Source organism: Jaculus jaculus, chromosome 4 (genome assembly GCF_020740685.1).
Source record: "Jaculus jaculus isolate mJacJac1 chromosome 4, mJacJac1.mat.Y.cur, whole genome shotgun sequence".
Lineage (NCBI taxonomy): Eukaryota > Metazoa > Chordata > Mammalia > Rodentia > Dipodidae > Jaculus > Jaculus jaculus.
Genome location: NC_059105.1, coordinates 78,332,666 through 78,345,191, shown reverse-complemented (window position 1 = coordinate 78,345,191; position 12,526 = coordinate 78,332,666). Strand labels below are relative to the sequence as shown.

Here is a 12,526-nt window from a genome sequence, read left to right as displayed (position 1 = left end):
CAAACAAACTCCACATGCATGTGCTACCTTGTGCATCTGACTTTACATGTGTTGAGGATTTGAACCTGGGTTCTTTGGCTTTGCAGGCAAGCACCTTAACCATCCCCCTCCAGGCTTTTTTTTTTTTTTTTTTTTTTAGGTAGTATCTCACTCTAGCTCAGGTTGACCTTGAATTCACTATGTAGCCTCAGAGTGGCTTCAAACTCTCAGCAATCCTTCTACCTCTGCCTTCCAAGTGCTGGGGTTAAATGCTTGCGCCACCACACCTAACAACTGTCACTAGTTTTGCCACCATGTAGAATTGTGCAGTTAGTGTATCATATAGAGGTGCTTTGACAGGTGATTGAACCTAAGATCTACTCTATAACCAGACTGTGTACTTACGGACATGGTCATATATTTCTAGTCCTCACTTCATAAAATGCACCTCCTAATGTACACAGGGATGAGTGCAGGTTTCGGGAAGTCCTGAGTAGTTCTGATTTTTAAAATTGTTGTAAGTATTTTGGGTTTTATGCTAGAATTAGATACGTGGGTAGTATAACACCTAGAGGTACTGTTTTTGTTGTTGTGGTTTAATAAAGGCATGGTATGCTTAACTTATTTTTTTTCTTTTATTTATTTATTTGAGAGCTACAGACAGAGAAAGAGGGAGGGAGGGAGGGGGAGAGAGAGACAGGGAGAGAGTGGTCACGCCAGGGCCTCCAGCCACTGCAGACGAACTCCAGATGCATGCGCCCCCTTGTGCATCTGGCTCATGTGGGTCCTGGGGAATCAAGCCTCGAACCAGGGTTCTTAGGCTTCACAGGCAAGTGCTTAATCACTAAGCCATCTCTCCAGCCCAGGTTTAACTTTTTATTATGATTGGCCTGTCTTGTCTTGGAGATGGGTGCAAGAAAAACATTCTGGGTAGTAAGATTTAGTATCACTGGATTACAGCATGAGTAAAACAGACACAGTAAAGAAAAAAATCCACGTTGCTAATTTGGAGAATTCCCTAGACACAAGTTTTTTTTAGTTAACGAAACTGAATTTAGTGCAAAAAAAGGAAAATTGAGATTAAGTAAAGAAACAGGTGTGCTATTGATGAAGTTTTTGGCTTTTCTTCTGAAATACCATAATCACCTAAATATCATGAAATCAGACAATAAAATACAAATAGTTAATTTGTAACCAATTGTGAAGAGTTCAGACCTATTGCTGATTCTGCAAATCTATTGAAAACTGTTAAACTGTAAAGCTTCATGTAGTGCTTTAAAGAATTTATCACTCATTCCTCAAATCTTCACTTCTAAACTGTAGAAACTGAGAAAAATGTTATCATTTAATCTTAATTTAGAATAAAATTTCTTCTTTAGAAGATGGTAAATGTATTGTAAGCAGCATGACATGAGTTTCTTATGTTCATATGTTATTAGATGAAAAACTTTAACTTATTCTTTTTTTAAATTACATAGGCATTAATTCATGGACTAAACAGGCATTATTATTCCATCACTATTAACTATCGGAAAAATGAACTGGAACAAAAGGTAACCTTAAATTTATTTTTATTTAAATTTTTATTTATTTGAGGATGGGAGAATATGGGTATTCCAGGGCCTCCAGCCACTGCAGTTGAACTCCAAATGCATGCACCACCTTGTGCATCTGCCTTAATTGGGTCCTGGGGAATTGAACCTGGCTCCTTTGGCTTTGCAGGCTAAGCCCCCAAATTTAAATTTTTATCTTAGAAGCAGAAAAAAAAAAAAAGTTGTTTATTTATTTATTTATTTGAGAGGCAGATAGATAGAGAATGAGTGCACCAGAGCCTTTGGTCACTGCAAATGAACTCCAGATGCATGCTCCCCCTTTTGCATCTGGCTTACATGATTCCTGGGGAATCAAGCCCTGAACCAGGGTCCTTAGGCTTCACAGGCAAGCACTTAACCACTCAGCCATCTCCCCAGCCCCTAAAAAAATCTTTTCTAATCTTATTTGAGCTATTTATTGCCTGATAGGATTTAAAATTTGGATTGTTGACCACCTTTACTTCAAATATTTTTCCATTTCTGATGACATATAACATAAAATAAAGGAATATTCTAGTTGGGCTTGGTTGCACACACCTTTAATCCGAGCTCTTGGGAAGCAGAGGTAGGAGGATGGCTATGAGTTCAAGGCCACCCTGAGACTACATACTGAATTTCAAATTTGATAAGAGTAAATAAATTGTAATTGTGTAGAGCCTTTTAATGTTTATACTATTTTACTTTTTTTTGTTGGAGAAAGAAAGAGACAGAGAATGGGTACACAGTGGCCTATAGCCACTGTAAATGCATGTGCCATCTTGTGAATCTGCCTTATGTGGGTACTGGGGAATATCCAACCTGAGTCCTTAGGCTTTACAGGCAAGCACCTTAACTGTTAAGCCATTTCTCCAGCCCTCTGGTGCCTTTTAAAAAAAGATGTCGTGTTTATCTATGGTAATGTAAGAGGAGTCAGTAGGAAATGAGGAGGGGATTTACATATTTCAAGTTAGATTCATAACTTTTCTTAAGCTAGGCAGTTTTAAAATTCGATTACTTATTCTTCTAGGTTTGTTTTTGAGACAGTGTCCCATACGTCCTAGGCTGGCCTCATATTGTGTTTAGCCAAGAGTGACTTTGAACTTCTGATTCTCCTACCTGCATCTCAAGTGCTGGGATTACAGACATGTACCACCACACCTGGTGCTGGGGATAAAACCGAGGGCCTTCTACATGCTGGCCATATACTCTACAAGTGAGCCACATCCCTCTATAAAATCTAGTACTTGGTTTATATTCTTTTTTCCTTCCTTCTTTCTTTCTTTCTTTCTTTCTTTCTTTCTTTCTTTCTTTCTTTCTTTCTTTCTTTCTTTCTCTCTCTCTCTCTCTCTCCCCCCCCTCTCTCTCTCTTTCTTTCTTTCTTTCTTTTTGTGAGGTAGGATCTCACTCTAGTTCAGGTTGACCTGTAATTCACTATGTAGTCTCAGAGTGGCCTTGAACTCATGGCGATCCTTCTACCTCTGCCTCCCGAGTGTTGGGATTAAAGGCATGTGCCACCACACCCAGCATATTGGTTTCTGTTCTTTTTTTCTTTTTAATTTTTATTAGCATTTTCCATGATTATAAAAAAAATCCCGTGTTAATTCCCTCCCCCCCCCAGGTTTCTGTTCTTAATAGCTTAGTTCATCAGCTCTCTCAGTAACAAATGCCCCACCTTTACTTTTTTATCCAGATAGCTCTTATATTTAATCCCGAAGCATTCCCAGTGGAATGGTTGTCTAAGCATGGTATGGTTATTCTGGTGATCCTTGATAACTTTGATTGCTCTGTAAGTGGTAGGACAATCTTATGGTTTATTGCAGCACAGCATAAGTCATTGCAGCTGTTTCATAATTCCTGAGTATTTTCTTGTAGAACAGAGAAGGATGAGGAGCAAAGAGAGAAATTGAAATTACTTGCACAAGATTTTTCCAGATTTTTGTTACAATTTAAAAGAATAAGTGTACTGTTTTTGCCCTTGGGAATACAGGAAGGGCATGGGGGAGCCTTGTATTTTAATCCTCACAGGTGGTTTTTGTCATGCACATTGTTTACTTTAAAAATATTTTATTACTTATTTATTTATTTGACAGAGAAAGAGGGAGAGAGAGAATGGGCCTTCCAGGGCCTCTAGCCAATGCAAACGAACTCCAGACATGTGTGCCCCCTTGTTCATCTGGCAGACATGGGTCCTGGGGAATCAAGCCTGGGTCCTTTGGCTTTGCAGGGAAATGCCTTAACTACTAAGCCATTCCTCCAGCCCATGCACATTATTTTCTAATGTAAGATAAACTTTGCACCCCAAATAGATGCAAACCTCTAAACATGTTGGATAATTTTTTAAAAAACAATTAAACACATACATTTTGAGAAGTTACATCTTCAGGTTCTCTTGGCTCAGCAATCTCATTTAAAGTCCGCTGGTTCTCTTTCTCTGTGTGTTTTAAGGATTGAACTCACAACTTTGTGCACTTTGTGTACCACTGAAATAAACCCCACAACCCCAATCCCTAAAGTGAAGTTCACTGATTCTGTGTGTGTGTGTACATGTCCATGAGTGTGAGTGTATGTGTGATGCTGTGGATTTTGAACCCAGGGTTTTGTACATAAGGGGCAAGTTCTCTGCCACTGAAGTACAACCCTAGCCCACAAGTGAAGCAAGTATACTGGTTTTTTTTTCCTTTCTTTCTTTTTTGTTTTTTTTTTTAATCCTGCTTTTCTTTTCTTTTCTTTTTTAAATTTTTTTTTAAAATTTATTTATTTGAGAGCTACAGACACAGAAAGACAGATAGAGGAAGAGAGAGAATGGGCACGCCAGGGCTTCCAGCCTCTGCAAATGAACTCCAGACGCGTGTGCCCCCTGTGCATCTGGCTAACGTGGGACCTGGGGAACCGAGCCTCAAACCGGGGTCCTTAGGCTTCACAGGCAAGCGCTTAACCGCTAAGCCATCTCTCCAGCCGTATACTGGTTTTGATGATACAGCAACCAGCCTAAGATTTTCTCAGTTATCTGAAGAAAAAAATAACTTCTTACTTAGTGATAGTTCTTAATTGAAGAAAAGTTCTAAAGTATGACTTTAAGAAAAACAATCTTAAAAATATAAACTTGTCCATGTCCCATGGCTCTGTGTGCACTGTACTTATGAGTGCTTATTTTCTAATTTTGCTTTTTCACCTGCTAAAACAAACCTTGGATACTTGCTAAGTGTGTGTATGTGTAAGTGTGGTGTCACATGCCTTTAATGTTAGCATTGGGGGAACTGATGCAAAAGATCATGAGGGCTGGAGATGGCTCAGCGGTTAAGGTTCTTGCCTGCAAAACCTAAGGACCCAGTTCGATTCCTCAGTACCCATGCACAGGGTAGCACATGCATCTGGAGTTCGTTTGTAGTGGCTAGAGGTCCTGGCATGCTCATTCTCTCTCTCCCTCAAATAAATAAAATGAAATACTTTTGTTAAAGAATCAGGTCTTGTCTGAATATTTAAAAAAATGGATCATGAGTTTGAGACCTGCCTGGGCACTACATAGTGTGACTCTATTCCCCCCCCCCCTTTAAAAATATGTATATACACACACTTGAAAATTGGTAAACTTCCAAGGATATGTACATTGAACTTGAGTCCGCTTTAGGAAACATTAAATGAAGGTGTTGAATTTCATGATCACTATTACAGGCCCCTATCCCAGTTTATTGATCTGAATGAAACTGGTTATATCTTTGATGTACTTCCTAGCTTCCTGGCTGTGTGGCTATGAAGATGTTTTAAATTTTAAATTATCAGTGGAATGTTAGGATTTGTTAGAATCTCTCAGGTTATCTAATACATGCTCCTAACCCATAGATATATAAATTGAGGCTTAAAACAATTGATTGGTACAAAGTCAATTAGTGGGAAATTTTATCTAATCTTGACATTTGAAAATTTTGCAAATCTTAGTAATACATGAGTGTATTCATTCCTTCATTTAATAGATGTTTATTGTCTGCTGTGATTAGATACATTTTAGAATCTAGTCCTGGTGATCTTGAAGATAACTGAACAGAGTAAAGAAAAGTTCTTTGTCTGCAGATATAAAAAGACCATAACTGGATGAAGGATGAAAGATCTTTGTTAAAGTGTGAGATGGCCCTTTGTAGATAGTGTACTCAGGAAAAGTATGTCTCTGTCTCTAAGAACAAGGTAAGTCATGCAGAGATGAAATAAAGCTAGATTGGTAGCAAAGGCAAAATCCATGGCATTGGAGCACATCTTAAATTATATTAACGTACATTTAGGAAATTTCTAATTGCAACTAATATTTTAATTTCATTTTTCTGATTTTTTTCCATAAGACAATGAAGGAATTACCTTGAAGGAAGTAAAATAACCTTTTCCTTATAATCTTTTTAGATGTTGTTAAATTTACATAAGAAGAGTTGGATGGAAGGTTTGACACTTCAGGACTACAGTGAACACTGTAAACACAACGAATCAGTGGTGAAAGAGATGTTAGAATTGGCCAAGAACTACAACAAGGTCAAAGTCACTTTTAAAATTTGTCTTTTCATAACATTTGCAATATATATGATTAGATGCCAAAACATACATAATATAAAAAATTATAAAAAGACCTGTTTTTAGATTAGATTGTAAACATTTACTTTAAAGTCCATCCTATCTCTCAAAGCCACTGTACAAATGCAGCTGTATAACATTGTAAACAAATGAAAGTGACTGTTGTATTAGCCGAGGCAGCTTGGATTTGACTGTTGGGCTATAGTTTTACCAACCCCTTTTTTATTACTGTGTAAATAATCACACAATCATTACTTAGAGAATTTTTCTCGGAAGAGAAGGAGCGTAAGGGGATATAGACAGCAGCAAAAGCATTTAATATTTGCTATAATTTATTTTATGAATTTTCTATTTTTCATTTAATAAGCACAGTTGAAAACTCCTAGTGCCAGACAGAATATGATAAAAAACAACACATACAAAAACTTCTATTCTCTAAGCTTATTTTCGGTAGGAGAAACCGAACATATACCAACGCTACATAATATATTGTGATCAGTACTGTGGAAAAAATAGGGTGATATAAAGAATGACTAGTAAGATCTGCTTTATATGAGACCACTAAACTATTCATATTAGAGGTAGGGGAAATTGTTCAGTGGTTAGAGCATATTGGCTAGGTTTTATTCCCTAGCACTCACAGAAAGCCAGATGCATAAAGTGGTGTGTACATGTGGAGTTTGCAGTGGCAAGAGGCCCTCTGTCATGCCCATCTTCCTCTCCCCTCTCTGTTTGTAAATTATTTAATTTGAAATTTATTTTGGGCTGGAGATAAGGATCAGTGGTTGAGAGTGCTTATTCCTTAAGCACAAAGGCCTTTTGGACCAGAATGTTTTATTTAGCTGGCTGTGCACATGTGTAAATCTAGATGCTAGCAGGGAGAGACCAGAGAATCATTGGGGCTCGCTGATGGATAGCAGCTCCGGAAAGGAAGTCACAGATGAGCAGTAAGAGAAAGATACTAAACATCCTCTTCTGACCTCCACACATGTACACATGAGGCACATGTATCTGCATGCACACATGTACATATAGTATACCATATACATATTCTACACACACATACACAGAAAATGCATATTACTTGGATATGGTGGATTGCCCTTAACCTCAGCACTCAGGAAGTCCAGGTAGTTTAAGGCCACCCTGTGCTACAGAGTAAATTCTAGGTTAGTCTGGGCTAGCGTGAGATCTTGCCACAAACAAACAAACAAACAAACAGAATTTAATACTATACAGAATCTGAAGATGTGTGCTAAAATCTATCTGGCATGATAATGTTTTGTTGATACACTTAGGTTCCTTTAGAATTCTGAAATGAAGGAAATACTTGACTTCATGGCAAGTTGTATTCCATGCCACATTAGTTTGCTGGTATTGCCGTAACAGATGACTATAAACTGGTGGCTTACAGCAGCAGAAATTTATTTTCTCACAATTCTAGAGGCTGGAAGGCCAAACCAAAGTGTGGACAGGGCCAGGCCTCCTCAGAAGCCTGCAAGCTAACTCCAGATGCATGCCCACTTTGTGCATCTGACTTTACTTGGGTACTGGGGAATTGTTGCAGTCAGGTTCTCATTGCTGGCAGAAAACAACTAATCAAAAGTAGCTTTTGGGGATAAAGGGTTTATTTTGGCTTATAGACTTGATGGGAAGCTCCATGATGGCAGGGGAAAACAATAGCATGAGCAGAGGATGGACATCACTCGCTGGCCAACATCAGATGAACAATAGCAACAGGAGAGTGTGCCAGACAATGGCAAGAGAAACCTGGCTATAACACCTATAAGCCTGCCCCCAATAATACTCTGCCTCTAGGAGGCTTTAACTCTCAAATTGCCATCAGCTGGGGAAACCTACCATTCAGTACACCTAAGTTTATGGAGGACACAGGAATCAAACCCAGACTCTCAGGCTTTGCAAGCAAGCACCTTTAACTGCTGAGCCCATCTCTCTATCCCATCCTTAGAGCGTTTCCATGCACACATTGTTTTGTTTTATAACCCCTAGGCTTACACACGTCTCTCCTTCCCCTTCCTGCCTCTCCTCATTTTGTACCTGTCTACTTCCAGTATTCCTCTTTCTACTTTCATGTCACAAATGTTCTGTTGCCCCTCCCTACTCTGCTTCCTTACAACCTGTTTTTTGCCAGGCGTGGTGGCACATGCCTTTAATCCCAGCACTCAGGAGGCAGAGGTAGTAGGGTTGCCATGATTTCGAGGCCACCTGAGAATACAGAGTGAATTCCAGGTCAGCCTGGACTAGTGTGAGACCCTACCTCGACAAACAAAAAAAAACTTTTTCTCCGTCATGGGTCATTTTCTAGTTTTACAACCTATTCCTAAAACTACTTCCACAAAGCATACATATATAAAAGTTAGAAACTACATTTTTAAAGAAGAAATTGAAATGTGGGATTAAAAATTAATAGTAAGGGCTAGAATTCAAGATTAAGGTCTTATAGTCAAGACTGATGTTTTTACAACAAAAAGTAGAATTTCTGTTTTTAAATACATCATATAAAAAAATATATTTTCCAGGAGACAGTATATAAGACTTACCAGGTGGAGCAGAAAGCTTTTTTTTTTTTTTTTTTGGCAGGGGGAGGAGAGCATTGAAATAAAAAAAATAATGGGGTCATACATTCTAAATTCCAGCAGTTAGGCATGGTTTTGAGGGGCTTGTCCTGATTTGTATGTAGTGTCTCGACTTGAAATCGCCTGTAATACTTGAGTATAGGTCATTTTTTCTTTCTTTTTAATACTGCCTTCATGCTTTAGAGATTGAATAGAAGGTACTTTATCATTTTAAGTTAATATTGTATTCTTCAGAACTATTCAGCAGACTGTGTGAGCCATTTTTATTTCTGTGTAGCATTACATTTAAGTAAATTCTCATTGGTACCACTGCCAGGAAGTAACCTATTTATGGTTACAGCTGCCCATCCATAGAAGTTTTTCCTATTTTACAATTTAAAAAAATCTTGTAGCCCTCAAAAACTTGTAAGGTTTGGTTAAAAAATGAAAACAATGTGTAAGCTGTGATATGAAGAGTCCAAATTTGAGAATGTAATTCCCTCTATGATTGAAAGAAATACGGTGGATTTTTTTTAGTAACACTTAAAATATAAAATCAAAGGCCCATGTTACTAGTTCTTCGTAGTATTCTTTTTAATTGGTTGTTTTTTTACACTAAGGTAATTACTGTTAGATGCCAGTCAGGTCCTAAACCAAAAGGAGGTTAGATGGTAATTAAATTCCTATCTTCCAAGTTTTCAATTTCAGTTCTGAATTCCACACAGAAATTTTGCTTGATCATTGCTCATTTGATTTTCTAATTATTGAACTATAACACCTACAGCTCTGTTATCCCAAACTTTATAATTTATTCTTGCCAAGATGTATTTGACATTTTAAAATTTTTGTTAATATTTGATAACATATTTGTAAATAAATGTGTAGGTGAAAAATGTATTACAAAAGAATATTTTAAGAATAACATAGAAACAAAAATTTGCCTTCTTTTCAAACATGTAGCTGTAAATTCTGAGATCTGACAGCTTACTTTCCAGATGAATATATTAACTTAAATAGTAACTTAAATGAAAAAATTGGTTGTTTTTATAAGATTACATTTCCTGTGGTAGCTATACTAAACAGATAAATCTTATTTCATGTTTGTGTAGTTAACACACAAAAGGATAGATAAACATTGAAGAAAAAGGGCCAGATCATCATTTGAATACCATGGATTACGTTTGCAAACAGAAATTCAAGAGAATAGGCTAGAAATTTTTTAGAACTGTTCTATGTCAAGAATTATGTAGAAGATAAAAATAAGTTATGAATCAGTTAGAAAAAAGATAATTGGCATTAAACATGAAAGTTTCTAACCTTTTAAGTAAAACAGCAAAACAAAGTTTATGAAAATGTAGTGTGAAAGTAATTTTGTTATAACATTTTTAGAGATGATATCTTAATCTTAAATGCATATAACTCTTGAAACATCTTTAAGTATTTAGTATGAGAAATAAAATTCTCTAAGATTATTGGGTGTGGTGGTGTCTGCCCTTAATCCCAACACTCTTCAGGTGGAAGTAGGATAAAGATCATCCTCCTTGGCTACGTAGTTTGAGACCAGTCTGTGGTACATGAGGTCCTGTCTCCAAAGAAGGGCTAAATTAATTTCTATAACTTAGAGAAAAGAATTACCGTTTTATGTTAGATATAAAAAGTTAATTTGTATAACAATATAATAAGTCACTACTATTTTGCCGCCTTCTTTCTGCCCTCAACTGATCTCTGTTGTACATAGATGTATTGTATTGATAACAGTGTCATCTCAAAGGAGGAAGATAGAAAAATTCTATTCTTTTAATGTAATTCCTGAATTTTTTTTCACTTATATCTAAGAATGTGTCAACTCAAACTAGCAATGGATTATAGAAGGGTGTGCCTGTCATACTTTAATGCCAATATGAAACTTAGGTCATCAGACTCAGATTCTTTCTGTCTTTCTGCTCTACTTTCCTTGTACTGGCTTCTAGCTTTTAGGTCATCTTCAGGATTGAATGCAATTGCTAAATCTTTAGTCAGCATTATTGGAAGAGGAAAAGAAAAAGCAAAGGGGTGTAAATCAGTTTCCTTTCAGGACTTGTTCTATACATTTTCTGTAATTGGCAGAACTTTGTCACATGTACATACCTACAACAATAAAGTCTATATAATGTACTCTTCTAGATGAAAGCATTGATGCCTGTAGTAAAAGCATGGTTATATTATTTAAAAAGATGGATATTGAATAGGCAGATACTCCCATAACATTTTTTTTTCTAAAAAACTGAATCACGAAAACATGTTAAGTGAAAAAGAGACAAACACAAAAGTCATGTTGTATGATACTATTTGAATGAAGTTTCCAGATTAGGTAAATCCATAGAGATACAAAGATTACCAGGGACTTGGGCAAGTAACAGCCTAAGTAGGTTTTCCTTTGAAATGTTTTGGGATAGAGGTGATGGTTATATATTATGAATATACTAAATGTTGAAGTAACTAATGTAATGTTAGATAAAATTTACTTTAATTAAAAAAGTTTAAATGAAGCCGGGCGTAGTGGCGCACGCCTTTAATCCCAGCACTCTGGAGGCAGAGGTAGGTGGATCACTGTGACTTGGAGGCCACCCTGAGACTCCACAGTGAATTCCAGGTCAGCCTGGGCTAAAGTGAGACCCTACTTTGAAAAACCAAAAGGAAAAAAAAAAAGCATAAATGAGTTCATGTCCCTAGCTTTCTTTTAGAAAGCCTTTGAAGACTGACATGTCTTTGCTCTATAGTGAAGTTCAAACCTGAATTGCCTTCTGCTTGCTTCTGTAGCTTTGTCTCCTACCCAGTTACATTATCACAATGCAGAATAGTTGGCAGTGCTTCAAACTTACAATCCCCTTCTTGCTTCTTAGCCTCACACATTCTTTGTAACCATAGCCTCTTCCCAACTCCTGTTTTTTATACAGATCTGAGTATAACCCTCTTCACTAATGAGACCTTTGCCATACCAACAGACTGATGCTTTAATAGTATTCTATCCTTTCAAATGAATCATTTAGCCTTGCCTGCCCTCCCTCCCTTCTATCTTCTTGTCCCTGTGTCCTTCTTCTTTTCTTGAACCCAATGATCAGATTAGATTACAGGTGTGTGCTGCAACACCCCAATTAATTTTTATTAATCTTCTGGTTGTATAACTGATTTACAAGTTCTCTGAATTAAACTCTAAAATCTCATATTATTTTTAGCACACTTAGAAATAGTGCCAGATAAATAGTTGTTGAATGAATGATGTGTTAGAATACTTGTATTTTCTACCAAAATTGTGACTGAAAAACAAATCATTCCAGGCATGGTGGCACATACCTTTAATCCCAGCACTCAGGAGTCAGTGATAGGTGGATTGCTATGAGTTCGCGGCCTCCCTTGGACTGTATAGGACCAAAAGAATAAAATAAAGTAAAACTAATAACAATCATAGCAGCTAATATTAACATAAAGTCCCAAAATTTAAGGAAATGCTCTTCTGCCTTTTAAAGGCTCCTTCACTATTTCCTCTGCTCTTCATGGCCTGCTTCATTGCAGCCCTGTCCTTAGGACTGCCTTTTTTTTTTTTTTTTTTTTTTTTTACAAGGAGCGATAGCTACATTTACCTACCCCTGTATCTTCCTCTTTTGTATGTTGACAATAATTTGAGAGTTACAAGCAAGCCAAGCCCAAATGTGAGTAGGTCCTTGAGAGCAAGAAGAGTTTGAAAATTCCTTGATAGAAATATTACTGGAGCTAATGTACCTCAAGTAGAGAGAGCTTAAAAATTAAGTCAGTTGGTCTGGAGAGATGGCTCAGTGGCTTAAGCACTCACCATTCTCTCCTGAGTAC

General features: G+C 37.0%; 1 protein-coding gene across 3 annotated transcripts in view; it reads left to right on the top strand.

Moving 5' to 3' along the window:
- Window positions 1-12,526, top strand: part of Psmd14 (proteasome 26S subunit, non-ATPase 14) — a 109,508-nt gene that overhangs the window by 90,080 nt on the left and 6,902 nt on the right. For all 3 annotated transcript variants that reach the window (XM_045147432.1, XM_004651881.2, XM_045147433.1), the window contains 2 exons: window positions 1,458-1,532; window positions 5,940-6,065. In XM_045147432.1, coding sequence (XP_045003367.1) covers window positions 1,458-1,532; window positions 5,940-6,065 — 201 coding nt within the window. The remainder of the gene's footprint in view (window positions 1-1,457; window positions 1,533-5,939; window positions 6,066-12,526) is intronic.